General features: G+C 42.4%; 2 protein-coding genes across 2 annotated transcripts; both read left to right on the forward strand.

Moving 5' to 3' along the window:
- Positions 1-1,869: 1,869 nt before the first annotated feature.
- Positions 1,870-2,217, forward strand: LOC129617551 (RING-box protein 1-like). The gene has a single exon (XM_055532723.1). The coding sequence runs from the start codon at positions 1,870-1,872 to the stop codon at positions 2,215-2,217; it is 348 nt and encodes a 115-aa protein (XP_055388698.1).
- A 13,194-nt stretch (positions 2,218-15,411) lies between these two features.
- LOC129617558 (uncharacterized) lies at positions 15,412-17,194 on the forward strand. The gene is made up of 7 exons (XM_055532731.1): positions 15,412-15,877; positions 15,921-16,123; positions 16,245-16,427; positions 16,474-16,670; positions 16,718-16,856; positions 16,901-16,956; positions 17,056-17,194. The coding sequence occupies exons 1-7, from the start codon at positions 15,412-15,414 to the stop codon at positions 17,192-17,194; spliced, it is 1,383 nt and encodes a 460-aa protein (XP_055388706.1).
- The last annotated feature ends 265 nt before the right edge of the window (positions 17,195-17,459 follow it).

Consider the following 17,459-nt stretch of genomic DNA (forward strand, 5'->3'; position numbering starts at 1 on the left):
CATGTCGCGCTTCGTAATCAAACAGCTCATGACTGTCTCTCTGCCAAGTTGCTGTTGATAAATAAACGCTACAAGAGGGAAGTGAGATTGGTGCTCCAGATGCGAATCTCACCATTTGTCTTCATGATGACGTGTTGCTTGATTATTCGCTAAACGCCGAGTCTCGGTTGTAACTCCTTGAGCGAATTCAGGAGACATGGCTCCTGCTGTTGGGTGTGACATCGAATTAAACTATGAATGAACTGGAGGATCCGACAATGAAAACGCAATCGTCGTCTAACTCGAGTCGACGAATAGTTGATGAATTAACAAACCAAAATCAATTCTGCTACGCAGAAAAGGAATAACAAAAATAGAGAATGAGCCGTTTAAACTGTTTCCTGGGAACACGAATCAAACACTCGGGTTGAAGAGAATGATAGATTTTATTGCGGGATCAGAACGAAGAACAATAAAATATTAATGAGGGTTTTCCACTAAATTCTGTTGGCAATGGTTGAGATCATCCGCATAGTCATCGTAACGCAAAACAAAAACCAAAGAAATTAATTTCTACTTGCTGCTTGGAGTTTGATCCAAATAGATATGGACGATATTCATGGTTTCAAGATATATGGAGCCGCACCACAATAATGCTATCCTTTCGGAAGGCAGTTCATTTTTGCAAGCTCTGGCCAGACAAAATGACTGTTTTCTCTCCTTTTTTGTGCTCTGCTCGAACAGGTCGTTGTCTTCAAACAGTTGCTTGATAATGGGTATTGAATATGAAGCAAGATAGAAGAGGAGCGCTCCAATGGGAATCAATGAGTTTGATATCTTATCTCCTTTCTCTAGTTGTGAAGCTTGGCAATTTAAGCAGTCACGTTTATTAGTCACTCTTCACTGCTTTCCACATGCACCCGAATTTTATTCCAATCTGAGCTTGAAGGCTTCTTGGCTCAACTTAAGAAATTACAGCGAAAAAAGTCAGAAGCAAAAACGAATGATCTAATGAGTAAGAGAGTCCACTAAAGCTTTTTCCTAGGAGTCCTAGAGAGTTTGGCTTGGAGCTTGTTGTGAACTTTGGGAACTTCTATAATTTTCTTTGACCGCCCTTCCACTTTGTCTTGATGCTTTTTCAAGTCTTCAAGTGTTGGAATGTTGTCGCTGAATTCTTCCAAACTAAATTCATTATTGTTAAAACCAATTCCCTTCATGTTGGATATTAGAATCTCTTCGGCATCATCATCACCTTCAATCTGCTGCTGAATCATCATGTCATCTTCTTCCATTACACGACAATTTCGCTCCTGTTCTTCTAATAGAACCTTTTTCTCTGATGGCAAGGCGCCATCTTTGCATCGAACAACAAGATTAAGAGACAGCTTCTCCTCATCCGTAAAATTTCGTCGACATCCTGTAACGCAAAACCCAGCGAGCGGCAATGCGTCTGCACGGAAGTCAACGGGCGTATGAAGCTGCTTCTGTGGAAAGACCGCTTCGTGGTCATCGGGATGAAGGAATGCATTCTGAGAAAAAGAAAAGCGTATAAGATCTCATGCAAGATCGTAAATTACTTTTGGCCTTGGCGTCGCTATTGCAATTCCCTGTTGGAGTTTTTTAACGTTGTCGTGGAGTGCGTTTATTCTGGTTGTGTGGATTGTACCTAAAATTGAAAATGAGTTTTAAATTCATTTCTTCCATCCCACGGAGTTTTTTTTGAGACTCACCATCTACGAAATGCCTTTTCGCTCTTCTATAACGCTGCTTCACTTTTGATCTTAAACTTTTTGCCATTTTTTTCGAAAGAGCCTGCTTCAGTCCACCCCTCTTAAGACAGGCGAATCTGTCCCTTCGTGGGTGAGCGTACCAGGCTCAACAGAACTCCATATGAGTACCGCAATGGAGGACGTCACTCCCTCTAGTGAACAGACTCAATCATCCTCATCTTCATCTTCAGCTGTTGGAAAGCGATTTGAGATTAAGAAATGGAGCGCAGTGGCGCTATGGGCTTGGGATATTGTCGTTGATAACTGTGCAATTTGTCGCAATCATGTTATGGAGCTCTGTATAGAGTGTCAAGCTCAAGGTCCTCAAGCACATCAAGAGGATTGCACTGTTGCTTGGGGTGTATGCAATCACGCGTTTCACTTTCATTGTATTTCGCGTTGGTTAAAAACGCGTCAAGTGTGTCCACTAGATAATACTGATTGGGAATTTCAAAAGTATGGAAAATAGCTCAACTTTGTCGTCTTTTATACTTTCAAATTTCTTGGTTTTTCTCGTGGAGAGATATGAGACTTGAATCGAACATGTTTTACGTAACAAGCTGCTTAAATCCTGGTCCCTCCTTTTCTGTGAATTGATGTCGATGGTGTACCAGTGTCAATTTTCGACCATCCACTAAGAGACCTGACTGAATCTCTGTCTATCGGTCAGGTCACAAGGGATATGTCCCAACCGGGAGCAAGTGCATCGACTGGGATTCCCACAGTCGCTGATGGGACAGGGATTTTGGGATCCACAAGTTACCGTTTACTTTCTGATCGTTCGTATGAAAGACGGAAACAGGCAGGAACCGAAATTGAGGAGGCTGTGAGAGAGTTCATTAAAACAACAAAAAATGACTTGGAAACGCGCAACAGAGTGAGTAGAAACACGCTGACGGAACAAATGCGGTTACTTCGATCTGATGTTTGCTTTTGCAGGAAATTAGTAAGATGATCAATCTTCTCTCAAGGGAATTTTTGACTGCTTCTCAAGCCAGCACAAGGAAAGGGGGATTGATTGGTTTGGCCTCTACTGCGATTGGATTAGAAGTAATGAATTCTTGATTATCCTGCTTGATTCTTCTCCTTAGTCTGTTGATATCGGTCCATATCTTGAATCTCTGATTACACCAACAGTTTCAATATTCACTGATCCAGAGCCGCGTGTTCGTTATTATTCTTGTGAAGTAAGCATTCATGATTACCGAAGAATTCACTCTTTCTATTGAAGGCAATGTTCAACATATTCAAAGTTGGTCAGCTTGGAATTCTCTCAAAATTTCAAGAACTCTTTGATGGTGTTTGTTTGGTACGTTGGACTTCAAATTCTAATGAAACCATTTTTCCATTCTAGTTATCGGCTGATGTTGATGTTGATGTTCGCCATGGGGCTCAACATTTAGATCGTCTACTCAAAGACATTGTTCTCGAATCGTGAGCATCATTAATATATATATTTAATTATAATCATCATTTCAGATTATCACGTCAAGACACTTCAGGTGTTCCATCCATTGATATTCCCAGCTTGATTGATGCTATACGTGAACGTCTCATAGTTCCATCGCCGTACATCAAACAACTGATGGTAAATTCGAACGTATCATCTAATGTTATCTTTCATTGATTGAGTAGCTTTCTTGGGTCAGTATTTTGCCGACAGCTCCCGGTAAGTGCGATTGAACTCAGCAATCCAACTCCCCAAATTCATCTTTATTCTTAAGAAGTGGATCTTCTCGTTCTTCTCGTTAATCTTTTAAGAGAACTCCTGATGCTTCTCAGTGACTCTAATAGGCGAGTTCCATCAATCGTTGCTTTATTTCATGAAGTTGTTTCTCTTTCAGCAGCATCAGACAAACAGCAGATGCAATTCTCAATTCCGCTTTATCAGACGTGAAAGCAAGAGTCTTCGCGCGTAAGACATTCATCTTCTACATTAATATGAAATGTCACTGTGAAGACGACGTGGACGCACTTTTTTGTCCAGTCAGCATTCTGTCTGTTTTTCAGGTTCGGATATTCCTCTACTTACTCGTACCACTCAAGTTGCTTGTGTCACCTGCCGCACATCTGTCGCTAAACCAACGGCATTAGCTGCATCTCGCTGGCTGCATGAAATTCTTCTCTTAGCAACAAATCGCAACACGACTGATCCAAATAATTCTCCAATTGAATCAGGATCAATTGCAGATTCACGATCAGGTTAATATTTAGTTGTTGCTTTATTCAGACTTTCCATCTCAGAGATTGTCACATCCGCCTTGGATCCCCTTCTATCGGATTTGTTGGCGTCGGTTCTGTCGTGTTTGGCCGATTTTCCTTCAGTTTCAGGTAAACCATACAATCATATTTCAATATTCTCAATCTTTTCGTTTTTTCTAGAGATTTCTAAGATCTCAGTTGAATCGCATGCTCTTCTAACACCAATTATTCTACACACACCCCTTGATCGCTATTCGATCTCCTCAGCTATTGAGCGTCGTTCTCGACACTCTTTGCACTGCGGACAACAACGCTGGACGTCGTTTACGTCATTCCCCATTAGCATTCGAAGATGGGAAGGACTTCATTCGTCGTCGATCAGGAGGAGATTTAATGGAGACGTGGAAAGGCGAATTCTGCAGTGAAGAAGTTGAGAATAGGAAAGACACTCGACCTTCTCCTCTGCGTAGCCATACATCCAAATTTCTGAATCGAGAGATTACAAGTTCAACCACTCTCCGTCGAAGAACGCTTCTAGGGATGTCTGAAAACGATCGCGATGAACTCGCAGAAGAGCGACTCAGATCATTCAGTTTATACTGGCTGGCTGTTTTGACTTCTTTGAGGTCAGTCCATTGAAAGCCTTTGTTGCACGAGAGTGATGATATGATTTATTTGTTCAGTCAAGACACACAACAACTCCCAGTGCATGACATTTTCACAATTGCGATTTCATACACCCGCCATTCAAAGGCGGCTGTCTCTTTTGCAGCTCTGCGACTTGTTGCTTCAATCTGCCATCGTCTACCAAATCTTCATCAGCAAGTAATCCAAGAACTGTTGATTCAATTCTGCGCCACATCATCCAAACATCTTGTTCTAGTGAGTTCATTGTCTCGGGCTAGCGATCATCTTTCCTATTTCAGGACGATAAGAACAGAAAAGTTGTTCGGGAGCTTTCTGTTTTATTGGGACCAAGAAAGCTCTACCTCGAAGTTGCTCGTACTTTGCTTCGATTGATCAACCAAGCTTCCATTGATTTCTCTGATTCAAGTTCATCAGTTTCAACTGCAATTCATGAACATCAAATTTCTATTGGAGAAACTGCTTCACTCCATCGAACTCCACCACGCTGTCGTTCAGAATCCCCACACTCTCCAAATGATCCTTGTCACTCCAGTCACTTAGCAGCAGACTCATGCCGTACTCTTCAAGATCATCACCCTGATACCGCTCCTCTTCTATCTTTAGATGATGCATCGGAGCTTGTTCGAATGATGAATTGGGTTCTATTGACGTCCGTTGAAACCGCTTCATTCAGACGAGACCTACAGAATGGTATAACAACATCGATCACCCATTCTAAATTTGCTATTTTAGGTCGTGAAGCTGAACTGTTCCAACCTCTGCTCTGTGCTTGGTAATTCAGCTTTTAGACCAGCAGCTCATGATTCGCCTCTCAGGTTCAACAACCCCGTGGCTTCGATAGCACTTTGCCTTTTCGTGAGTTGTTTCCTCTTCCTTCGTTTTCTCAATTCTCTTCAGGTCGGCGAAGATGAAATTGCTCTTCAATTGATTCGAATTTGGTGAGATAATCAAAAAAATCAAAAAAATTTACCCATTGGAAAATTTCCTTCCTATCAGCGCTGAGTTTGAGCCTTCTGTCGATTTGTTTGTTCAATTCAATCAATTAATCCAATTACTTGATTCACCTATTTTCGCCTTTCTAAGACTTAAACTCACTCGTCCCTCTGAGCATCCCGTTCTTATAGAAGCGCTTCTTGCTCTGTCTCAGTTGCTTCCCCACAGCAATGAACTGGATACATTGACAAGAAGATTAGAACTCTCAAGAATTGGTAAGCGACTCCCCGAATTTCTCTTCAAATTTCTTTTGTTTTGCTGTAGCAATATTATTGGAGCCTCTTAGGAAGACCCGGTCTTTGCCCGTCAGTTCCACATATGATTTGGATCAAACTGTTGTCTTTGAAGTACTCGAAAACGTCGTGAAGCGGCACAAATCAGCCTCACGTGAGTATTAAAGGACCATAGAATTCTAATAGGTGTCATCAAACCCGCCTTTCATACCGTCGTTCGTTTTTGTGCATTTCAGCCGCCAGTCAGGAAAACCAACGCTCGATTTCTGCAATGGCAGTAGCAGAATTGATGGCGCTCTCATCTGGATTCTCGAGATGATTCACGATTTCCTCCAACACCATCGAGGCGATGAGAACCGCTCTCCATCCTCTTTCAACGGATCTCACTGGCAAAGAGCGGAAACGAGTGGCGCATGAAACCAGAAGCGATTCTCAAGTCGCGAACGAACAGAAAATCATTGATGGAGCAAAAGACAATTTCTTAGAATCAGAGCTTATTGATCCGGATGGGGTTCTTCCTCGTGTATCAACAACAAGTGCAATTCCCGACGCCCATGAACACTCTGAGTTTTCATCACGACGAGGAACACCTTCAAGACCAAGCAGTCCCACGTCTTTAAATCAATTGGTTAAATGGACAGAACAACTGATCATCAGACAGTGATGCGCCAGCCATCGCACCATTCTTTGATCTTATTTGGTGATGGAACACGTCAAAGCGATGTCGGACGCGAAGAATCACGATCAGACGAAGGAAGTGCGCAACCATCAAAAAGTGAAGATCACCAAGCTGGAAGTGCATCATCATGGTCGAGCTATGGAGGGGTTAGTGTAGTAAACATATGACTGATGTAGAATGGCTCAATTTTTCTGTTAAAGAGCATTTGAAAACAGGAGAGATGATTCATGGACTCAATAATGGATGAGATGATCCACTAGATCAATAATTCAGAAGTTGCTTGGATGACCCAGTTGGATGACCCAGTTGGATGACCCAAAATGGTGCATCATGGAAGAAACGTTGGCAGCGGACAATGGAGAATTATTTTGGACGGATTCAAAGCAACAGAAAGCGCCATCACAAATCGTCGGAAGGGGTGGCATCAACTGTTGAAGCAAGAGAGCTTTCTTCATCTCTTTTGTCAACTTCGTCGTTTAAACATGGTTCAGTAATTATGGAGGTCATTGAAAATTCTCCGGATGATGTTGCAAAAAATTGTGCATTTTCATTCGGGCCAGTGCCGTTCTGATCTCCCCCATAGCCTTCAACGCGGAATTCTACATCCCTTATTTCTTTCATGATATCCGGAGAAGGTTCGGCGATCAATTGATTATTATTGCCATGCTGCATCTCGAGCTCCCCCAAACCCTCGTGTAAAAGAAGCAAAGCAATGCTGTTTCCAATTGGAGTTCCTGAGAAAACCAGATTTGTTCGTTGTCGCATCATGTTTGGCTCACCTTCTATTTTGAAAAATATTTCTAAATCTTGTAGATTTTGTTGAAGTGGGTCGTCGGAAATCTTATCTTTTGAAGCCAACGAAACAACGCTACCGCCCTGATGGTTAATATGTTCTAATAAAGCAATTATTCTATTGCCTTCCAATCCTAACAGAAGAGAATCATCATAGTTGTTAGTGCTGCGTCGCACCATCAACAAAATTTCTATGTTTTCCTTGAAATGCAACGATTAGCGTGAATTGCTGCCCAAGAGTGAAAACCTTAGAACCTCTGCAAATATGAAGCTGAAGATTCAAATGGATAAAATAGTGCTCACGCTATCAATGCTGCTTGTTGAATGAACTGATCAGCTGCAGAGATTCCTTGTTGTGTCTTTGCTTTCTTGCTTGGATGCTCATCGTGACAGGAAAGAGATCGGCTTGATCGTTTTGTTCGTCCACAAACAAATGAGTCACGGTCGCTACTTTCCAATTCAGACCGTTTTTGATTTTCAGTAATTCGTTGAAGAATTAAAAGAATTGCAGTCACACGCGCATCAGCGAGTCCTACAACAACATCGTCAAGCAAATTTAAGACAACGAATTAAATTCACCTCCAATCTCGAGCATATTTGATGACATTGTTGGCGTTTTTGAAATGAGTCGCAATTCTGCTCCACTGCCACGCGCAATAGATTCGTTCTGACAAAAATGAATGACATAAGGGAAAACGATCGACTCCCTCACCAATTGCGAAGAATGTCCCAAAATAAGATTTTTCATCTGCTCTCCAACAACCAATCGAATTGGAACTCCGCTCGAAGAGCCAAGATCAAATTTTCCAATAGCGAGATGGACGGCGCTTGAAATATTCATCGGATTTCCTGAAATAGAAACTTAGAATTTGAAAAAAAAGAGACTTTCGTACCTTGAAGTATTATAACGCGATCATCATAATTTTGTGTCAAACTTGTTGGAGGCGAATTTAATACTTTAACGATTGCGCCTGATGCGTTCTCTATTTCCCGTTTATGTTGTCCGTTCGCTCCAATCATCCACGACGCTATTAAAAACAGATTCATCCTACCCATCTGTATCAAACATACCATGATGTTGGGTTGTAACAAATTTGAGTGACAAATGATTTCTCGTATTGTTGATTATTTCGCGTAGAAGATGAGGAATTTTAAGAAACGCCGGAGGATAAAGCGCGGAATCAAGCTCAGGGTGTTTTGCTGATGCAGAGAGCCTCCTACGTGAAGAAGTTTGATGTTTTCCATCAGGCCTTCTTCGTTTTCTCAATTCCTCTAAAGCTTCAGGAGTCCTCAGCGTAAAAATAAAGTCAGACTCTAAATAAACAGCAAACGTTTTCATGCGCTATTGTTTGATATCACACCTGTTAATTTTCCCTTGCAAAACGCGTCCCACAAAACACCATGAATCTGAATGACAGCCATCGCAACTTTCGATACTTCATCAGCCTTAATTGAAACAGTGCGATCAGAAAATCCATGCGATGTCAAAGGACGGAAATTTGTTTGCATTTGTATATCGCAATTGCAAACTTTTCTGGAGAGCGAGGATCCTAACCATCAGAATGCGTTTCTTACGATATTCGGTTGATCGTGTTCCCCTTCGCTCCGATCAGAAGACTAACGGCTTTTTCGGGTACAAGAGCAACCAGACCGACACGCCCATCTGTATCGATAAATGGCTCCGATGGATTCAGTTTCGCTTGGAGAAGTTGGCGAAGGATTGCGATTAATGCACGATGCTGATCGTCCTGCGAGTTTCTGAATTGGGACACATTGGGATGTCTCATTTTGGGACATCTCATTTGGGTCATGTCTTACCCAGCGATCACGACTATCTTATCTCTCAATCCAACAACTCCATGATCTCTTACAACGTGAATGAGTGTGTTCGTTGACTTCGATATTGTGTTGATTGTTTTTCCCCCCTTCCCGACAACAAATCGTATCCACCCTTCAGGAAACAGAACACGAATTGGGGCAACCCCTGGTCTGAAAAACGCTGATACTGTATTGATGGTGAGGGTCGCCGCTGGTTGCTGGAGCGGAATGGGTGAGGGAGGTCGTGAAGCGTGACGTTGGCGACTAGGAGCAGTAAGCTGCCTTGATGGCCGTATAGGCTGCTGCGGCTGAAGACCATGTAATGGAAACGGCGGTGGTCGAGATTGTCCATCTGAATGTTGTTGGAGTTGAATCTGAGGGGCAGGGATCAAATTTGCGACATTCGGATTCACCAAAGGAATCGTATCCCTTTGATCAATCGGTAAAGGTCCGGTGAGAACGGATTGTTGTGGTCTATGATGATGGAGTGGTCGTCGAGAAGATTTGATCTGGGGAAAACTGTAATTGTTAGGCTGCATATAGAAACCTTAATTTTTAAGAAAAGGTAGTCACACAGATCATGCCTGTTGGTACTTCTTGTCAAGATTTAACTTGTGGGACACGAAACTGACGTCTCTCTGTGATTGCGTGACACAGTTTATAATTTCCTCGTTCTTGCTTGTAATAATTTGTTTTGCTGAACCTGATCGGTTTCATAGGATAGAATCCTTTGTCAGAAATCATGTTGACGGATTTCGAGCCAAACGGCCGGTCTCTCCGTTTCAAGGATCTTGATGAAATGGCGGACTTTATCGACTCGCCTTCTAACGGTGTTGCATTAGTCGATGGGGTCTTTTGTGATCCTTTGGGTGTATGGCACCATTGCACTTTCGCACCCTCTCAGGTTTGTCAATGATACATTAATTCGCACTCGTGATTGATTCAGTATCGGGAATTGCGTAGGAGTATCAAAAATTGTTTCATTTTGTTCGTTTCCTTATTAGTGTGATAATCTTCAAATGGGTTTCCCCTTGATGGCTCACCGATTCCGCTCTTCGCTTCTATTGAAAAGTCGGACATGTTGATGATTCCTGATCCTTCAACTTGCTGGATCGATCCGTTTCACTCGAAGCATGGGAAAACCCTTCATGTTGTTTGCTCAATTGCAGACGCTGTTGGCAAGCGATCAGATACTTGTCCGCGGACTATCGCATCCAACGCGGTTCAATTGCTGAAGAATCTTGAAATTGCTGATGTTTGTGTTGTTGGTAGGATGGTTGAGAGACAGTGTTTATAGGGTTTCCTTTTTTGTAGGCCCTGAGGCAGAGTTTTTTAGTAATGGACCATGTACGGTATGATATCAAGTCTGAAGAGATCTCTGTTCAAGTAGATAATCTAGAAGGGCCTTGGAATAGGAAACGACAAGAGGACAGTAATGTGGGATACCATAATGGAGTTGTGTGTCCTACATCAAAATCGATGGACTCATTAACAGATCTTCGTTCGGATATGCTTCTGGTGATGTCATCTATAGGATTAAATATTGAGAAACATCAACATGAACAGGGGTGCGTAGAATTGTTGTGGTTCTGGTTGACTATTTGGATGTTAGATATTCGCAATGCCAAGTGGGATTCACTGGAGATGAAATGTTGAGATCAGCTGATAATCTGATGTCATGTAAATATATTGTGAGAAATATTTGTCGACTAAACAAAAAATCAGCAACATTCATGGCAAAGCCAATCAACAACGCCATTGGGAATGGCCTTCGAATCTATCAGAGTTTGTGGAAGGACAATAAATGTCTCTTTCACGATCCCACAAAATATGGCGAGCTCTCAACTCTTGCGTTGCACTACATTGGAGGAATACTCAAACATGCTGCTTCTCTCTGTGTATTCACGAATCCAACAACAAATTCATATAAACGACTCGTTCCAGATACAGCAGCTCCTCATCTTGTCGCGTATTCAAAAGGTAAGATTGATGAAGAGATTATCATGAAACTCGTTGCTTTCAGGGAAATCGTAGTGCTGCTATTCGAATTCCTATGGGGGAAAATCCCAACACGAAACGCATTGAATGCCGGTTTCCAGATCCTACCGCTTGCCCATATTTAGCATTCAGCGCTTTGTTGATGGCAGGTAAGAGCGTCATTGTTATAAGAGCGTCATCGTTATGAGAGTGTTAAGCAGAGTGTCATTTTCATAAGAGTGATTGATCTTGTAGGTATTGATGGGATCGTTAACAAAATTGAACCACCACAACCAGTCGATGGAGATTTGTTCAGTCTGTCGATCGGTGAAAAGTCAAAAATTCCCTGCTTCCCAGACTCGTTGGGAAAAGCTTTAGATGCGCTGGAGCGGGATCACGATTTTCTGAAGCGTGGGATGGTCTTCTCAGATTCATTTCTACAGCGGTTTATTAACCTGAAACGTTTGGAGCATCAACAACTTGAAAAGATTCCACATCCAAAGGAATACGAACTTTACTATCATGGATGAAAGATTCGAGTATGAGATCTATAATTTATCTTTTTATATTTGTGATTGAAGTAGTTTTAGACTTGCAATCCGTATCGTCAGAAGATATGGGTGTGTGTTCCAAGTTTTGGGAAAATGTCCCAAATCCCAAAAATTATAGAACATTGATAGAAATCAATCATCCTCTGCCGAAAGATATTCTTCCTCATCACTCTTGAAGCTTCTCTCTCTTCGTTTCTGATCTTGATGACGTGGTTCTTCAAATGGCAAAAATTGGTTGGATTGTCGAGAAACTGTTCTCTGACGTCGTGGAGTCGTCACGACTGAGACCTCTGGTGATGTTTCCATCTTGAGACCAAAAGATGTTTCGCAAATTTCTTCAATTCGGTTGCTAAACGTCGAACCCTCACGATTTCATCAGCAGGGGCATGGCGATGACACTCTCTGAGAAGATGTCTGCAAAAGAGAAATTTTTATTTCTTTGAATTTTACTGATCCAATCAATGTGATAAATCTCACCGCAAATGAGCGCAACCTTCTACAGCTTCATTAAGCGATAAACGGGGGAACAAGGACGAGGGGTTGATCTGAAATAAAGGATTGATGGTGTGCAAAAAATAAACACTTACTGCGGCACAATACGAAAACTGTGTTCGACGAGTAGCTGCTTGGCGAATGGCTTGTGCTTCACAAAACCAACACCGAAATGTCCGCGTTGATATAAATTCACGGTACAAAGCGGCGAGTCTGACGGAACGGGAATCGGGATTGGGACAAGAAATACGGTGACACACCTAGCGCGTGGAAGATCTGAGAACGGAAGCAAAACGGGAGAAGAAGAACTTCCGATTGAATCTAGAAAGGCTTCTGGAATAAAAGCGACTGGTTTTGGAGTTTCTTGTAGGGGATTGACCATTATACCTTTAAGATCAGGCTGAAGAAAGAAAAGAGTGATTAACTGTCAATTATAGAAATGTAGCAATTGGTTATAAGCGTCTATTTAAATACACACACGATGATTCAAAGAGAATCAAATCTGAAAAACATACTTGAAGATAAATATCAAATGGTTTAAGGATTTAATAGTAAGATCATGAAAATGTATTCGAATAATATTCGATAGATCTTCATCCATTAAATCGTTTGATGACTTTGTAGAAGAGTTGATTGATGGGATCCCAAGTTGACTGCTGAATGTCCCAATAAAAGAAGCGAAATCCAAAACAGAAGGACCAAAAAGATCCGAAACGCGTTTTGCAAGTTTGGGATCTTTCGGGATTCCGCCCTCACTCGAAAGCTTCAACCAAGATGTTCGTGAGTCATCTCCTTGTTTAGAAGTTGCATTACGAGAGGAAGGAGAATCGTGACGAAATGTGAAGGGTTGGGACATAAAAGGTGTTTGGGACAAATTGAAAGCATTTCGACTGCGTAGCGATCCCAGAGAAGGGATTGGGAGAAGAAAGGGAAACAGGGCTTTGGACGCTTCAACGACACCCACATTGGGACATGCGGACTGAAAGAGAAAATCCAATTGAGATGATACAATAAAAGACATTCAGATGGACACACAGTGCCAGACTTACAAACAGTGAAAGTAGAAGTGGATCTGACGCTCCGATGAGAATTGAAGGATGAGAAACAATTTCTGATGCCGGTAGAAAAGATTCTCTGTAGTGAATGATATCAGGATCGAATGAATTGGCGTATGGCCTGAAGAAAGACAAAAAAAGAACGTAAGTTGATTTTAAATGAGAAGATGCCTACAGAACCCTCTCTACCTGAAATCTCCACCGTATTGTAGCGGATGAATCAAATCAATTAAAGATAAAACAATAGAAGAACATCTTGAAGGAGTTGATGATAAAATTAATAATGGTGCTCCAACAATCACCAACTCCCATAGAGACCATAGACAATTAGAAAGCGGACCTAATGACGTTAATATATTGGGATACGCAAAATTTAATCCTTGAGGGATTTTTTGATTTTTGAGTGGTTCAATCCGAGGATCATAATATTTGACTAAGAGATCTTTCAATGCAGCTCTTAAGTGTCCCAATCGCGATGGAGTCCCCAATCCCTTCCGTCTGGATCTTCGTTTTCTGAGACGCCGACGGACTGGCTCGAGACTGTAGGAGGGAGGGGCTTCGGAGCGACGACGATTCGAGTGGGAGTGTTCTTGAAATCGTCTTGTAATTCGTCCTTGGGATATGGAGGGTCGATCGACTTCCCCAGAAGATTGTTTAACGATGTGTTGATGTCCCAATCCTAATTCTTGATCCCATCCGACTTCCTCAATGAATGTGGAGGAATCTAGAGACTGCGGCGGAGTTGGTTGAAGGATTGTAGAAGAAGTCAAAAGACAGGAAGTCAAAAGAGAAGGTGGTTTGGAATCCTGAGAGTCCGCCTTGATTCCAGAGGAAGGGGAAAGAAATTCTTGCGCCGATGAATCTAGCGATCCTAATGGTGAAGGATCCAACGCGAAGAGAGAAGACAATGATGAAAGGACAGATTCGATCTCATCATCATCATCATCATCAGAATTGCTGAAACTATCATTTGTTGCACTGTAGAAGCTAGTATTCTTTCGTAGTGTGGTAGAAGACGAAGGACTTTCATTAAAATCTTTGATTGATGGAGAAGGACATTTTGATTCTTTAGAAGAGTTTGACGCACGAACTAACGACCAAAGGGCGATAATTGATTTGGGAGTCCACAAACGATCCTCATCTGAAACTTCGTCGACCGACAGTTCTAGAGATTTCGACAATTGGGTTACGACAAGAGGGTCAGAACGGTTAACGTCGTCAGAGCGATCGAGACGCGCACGGACCGTTGGAGTTCTTTCCGAATCAGAACGTCGGAATTCCTTGTAGCGTGGAAGATGATCGAAAAAATGATGGGAAGGGGAAGCAATTTGGGGAGTCCTCCGAGGATGATGAAGGCGAAAGAATCGCGCGACATTTGATGCTGAAGAACGCTGAGCTGGACGAGGGTTCGGAAGAGGTGGAGGGAAAGCGTCAGGCGGCGGAACGGGAAGTCTCAGCTCCAGCGAGTCCTTTGACATTGAAAGAGAGAGGGAAAGAGTCAATGACTGATGGGATGCCGGAAGTGGCCATGTCCCAATACATGCACAAGTATCGTAAATAGCGCTGGATCCGTAATTAAAGTATGCGTTTGCGATAAACGTCGAGAGAGGCAGCAATAAAGGTAAGAAGTATGAGATTGGAAGGGGCGATAAAATAACGAGGGATTCTTGTTTCGCCTTCCTTCGATTATTTAAATCTTCGACAGATCTGAAAATTCCTGCACCAATCGAAAATCTTTGATCCGAAACACTTGAATGATTCAAAGATAAACAGCTATCATGCCGTAAACGTAGACAAAACCAATTATTTGGGACATTGAATGTCCCTCTAATATACTGATTATCACTTGATCGACTCGTTTGGTTCATCTTGCGAGACGCTCTCCCTTGAAATGCATTCGAGTCAGGGAGACTCATACGAATTAATCTCTCTTTCTCTTCCTCAGATAAAACACCAGGTGGATATTCTTCGCCCAGACTGTGGCCTTCATTCACATCGAAATCTACAACAGCAATTGCAGTTACCCAGCGAGAGAAACTGCATCGCGACTTCAGATTCGCAAGATAAACGGGAGATTGATAAATTTGGGAGATGAATTCTCTCCCCACGACGTCTCCAAGATCCACCAATTCAGTCGATCCGAGAGAGCCCGCCGGCGAAACTCCCGTATCGTTTTGCATGATCCTGACTCAGACCTGCACCAGATCTGACGATCAGTCAATCATGAGAGCCTTCAGAGCAACGAACACTTCTCTTCTCCGCCAGTATTCGAGCAATGGGTACAACTATGGGTATCTCTTCCAACATACAGCAGCTCTTTGTGGGGCTGCTGGATTTTTCGTTTTATCGAACGACCGGAATAGAAAGGGAGTTCAGAGGTTCGCAGCTTGTGAAGCCGTTCCTTTAGCAAAGCGGCCGATAGAATCACAACGTGAGAGTTATCTATCGATGTGGAAGAAAGATGTTAAACCTGACGAGCCTGAAGATGACGATTCTGTTTACGGAGAGTTGGAGGACGCTGATCCCTCCTGGTCGCTTGCCGTGCCTCAAAGTGATCAAATGGCGATTGCTCAAATCAACGCGAATGAACAATTGGAAGATCGAGGTGTGATTCAGCAGATTCGAACAGTAAGCAACGGTGATCTTGTTGTTGCTGGTGTGATGGATGGTCATGGTGGATGGGAAGTTGGTAAGTAGAAGGAATTGAAATGTGTTCTACGTGTGTTTGGTAGCTGATTATGTTCAGCGAAAAGTTGGTGCGTATATTGAGCGTTGTATAAACAAAGCAGCAGCAATGAGACCAATCGATTGTACTGTCCCTTTAACGGATGCTGAATTGGCTGAAGCAGTGAAAAGTGCGTTTAATTTACTCGATGAAGACATTTTAGGAAAAGTAAAAGGAAGCTGCGACATTGGATTGAGCAGAAACGCTAGAGTATGTTGATCGTAGAAGTGTCATCTGTTCTACAAGTGTCGTTCACTGGCTCAGTGATTGATCTGTATCTCTCCCATATGTCAATAATTCCGCCCCAGCTCTCTAGATAATTCCTTTCTAGGTTGGTGCCTGCTGCGTGATTGCTTTAATTACGAAGACCTCGGTCATTGTTGCAAATGCTGGAGATTGTCGAGCAGTCATTGATCATAATGGAGGGGCACATGCTCTGAGTGACCCACACAGTGCCAATGAAGAAGAGGAAAGAGAACGGCTGAGAAAAGAACATCCTGGAGAGGATGACATTGTAAGTAATTGGGAGAAAGAAGTAAAACATTCATTTTTGTTTGCAGGTGGTTTGCAAGAAAAGCTTTCAGGTGGATCGGCAGCCTCGCTACTGGTATGATTACCCACAATTCTGGACGGGATATTTGGGAAATGAAATTAAGCAGACTGCCTGTTACGTCAAAAATCGTCTTCAACCAACGAGAGCGTTCGGTGATTTTGACTTAAAAGTGAAAGAATTATCGTACGATCAGGAAACAAACAGGTAACAATGTGTGGAATGGATGCAACGTGTTATTTCATCTGCTTCAGACCCTTCATTAAGAATGGAACTTCATTTCCTTACATTACAGCAGAACCCACAACGAAAATCTATTCACGATCAAAACAGCCCGGACAATTTATCTTGTTAGCTTCTGACGGTGTTTGGGACTTTTTGACCCCAAAGGAGGTAATTTTTCTGGGAAGGTTCCAATCATACTTTTGTTTCGTCAGGCTATCGATATCGCCCGAAGTGGTTTGCAAACATCTCCTCAAATAGCTGCTGCCAAGTAAGATCGTCTGTTGATGGATGAAGGATGTGCATCAGAATGTAGCGCGATGTGTTTTGAGAAGATTTGATGGAGTGGCTGACTGAGTTTCTGTTTCAGTGTTATTCAAGATGTATTACGGAAGGCGTTAGAGGAGTCGGGATTGACGATGTCCCAAGTAGCGATAATGACTCCCAAACAGAAACGTCGTGTCTTTGATGATACGACAGTTTGTGTCATCAAATTGGACTCGTTTTAATCATCAATATGTGTCGTTTTTTCGTCGTCAATCAAGTTTGTGTTTTGAAGCAATTGCTTGAAGCGTTGTGTTCAAACATCAACAGTAATGTGAACAATTCATTCACCAATCTAGCAACATGCAATTTTCATCATGATCTGGTCGCACGATTTCATGATGATCCCCTTTTATCGCATACCCACAATCCTCTACTCCTCGAGTCTCTTCTACTGATGATGAAGAGTTGTCTCCAAGCAAAGGAGTGAGAAATTCGTCCTCGAAATAT

Source organism: Condylostylus longicornis, unplaced genomic scaffold (assembly GCF_029603195.1).
Source record: "Condylostylus longicornis isolate FDR11 unplaced genomic scaffold, ASM2960319v2 ptg000562l, whole genome shotgun sequence".
Taxonomy (NCBI): domain Eukaryota; kingdom Metazoa; phylum Arthropoda; class Insecta; order Diptera; family Dolichopodidae; genus Condylostylus; species Condylostylus longicornis.

Coding starts and splice junctions, on each gene's coding strand:
- LOC129617551 (XM_055532723.1), top strand. CDS start 1,870: ATGAGTACCGCAATGGAGGACGTCACTCCCTCTAGTGAACAGACTCAA.
- LOC129617558 (XM_055532731.1), top strand. CDS start 15,412: ATGAGAGCCTTCAGAGCAACGAACACTTCTCTTCTCCGCCAGTATTCG. Junction 15,878..15,920: donor TCATGGTGGATGGGAAGTTG/GTAAGTAGAAGG, acceptor TGTGTTTGGTAG/CTGATTATGTTCAGCGAAAA. Junction 16,124..16,244: donor GATTGAGCAGAAACGCTAGA/GTATGTTGATCG, acceptor ATTCCTTTCTAG/GTTGGTGCCTGCTGCGTGAT.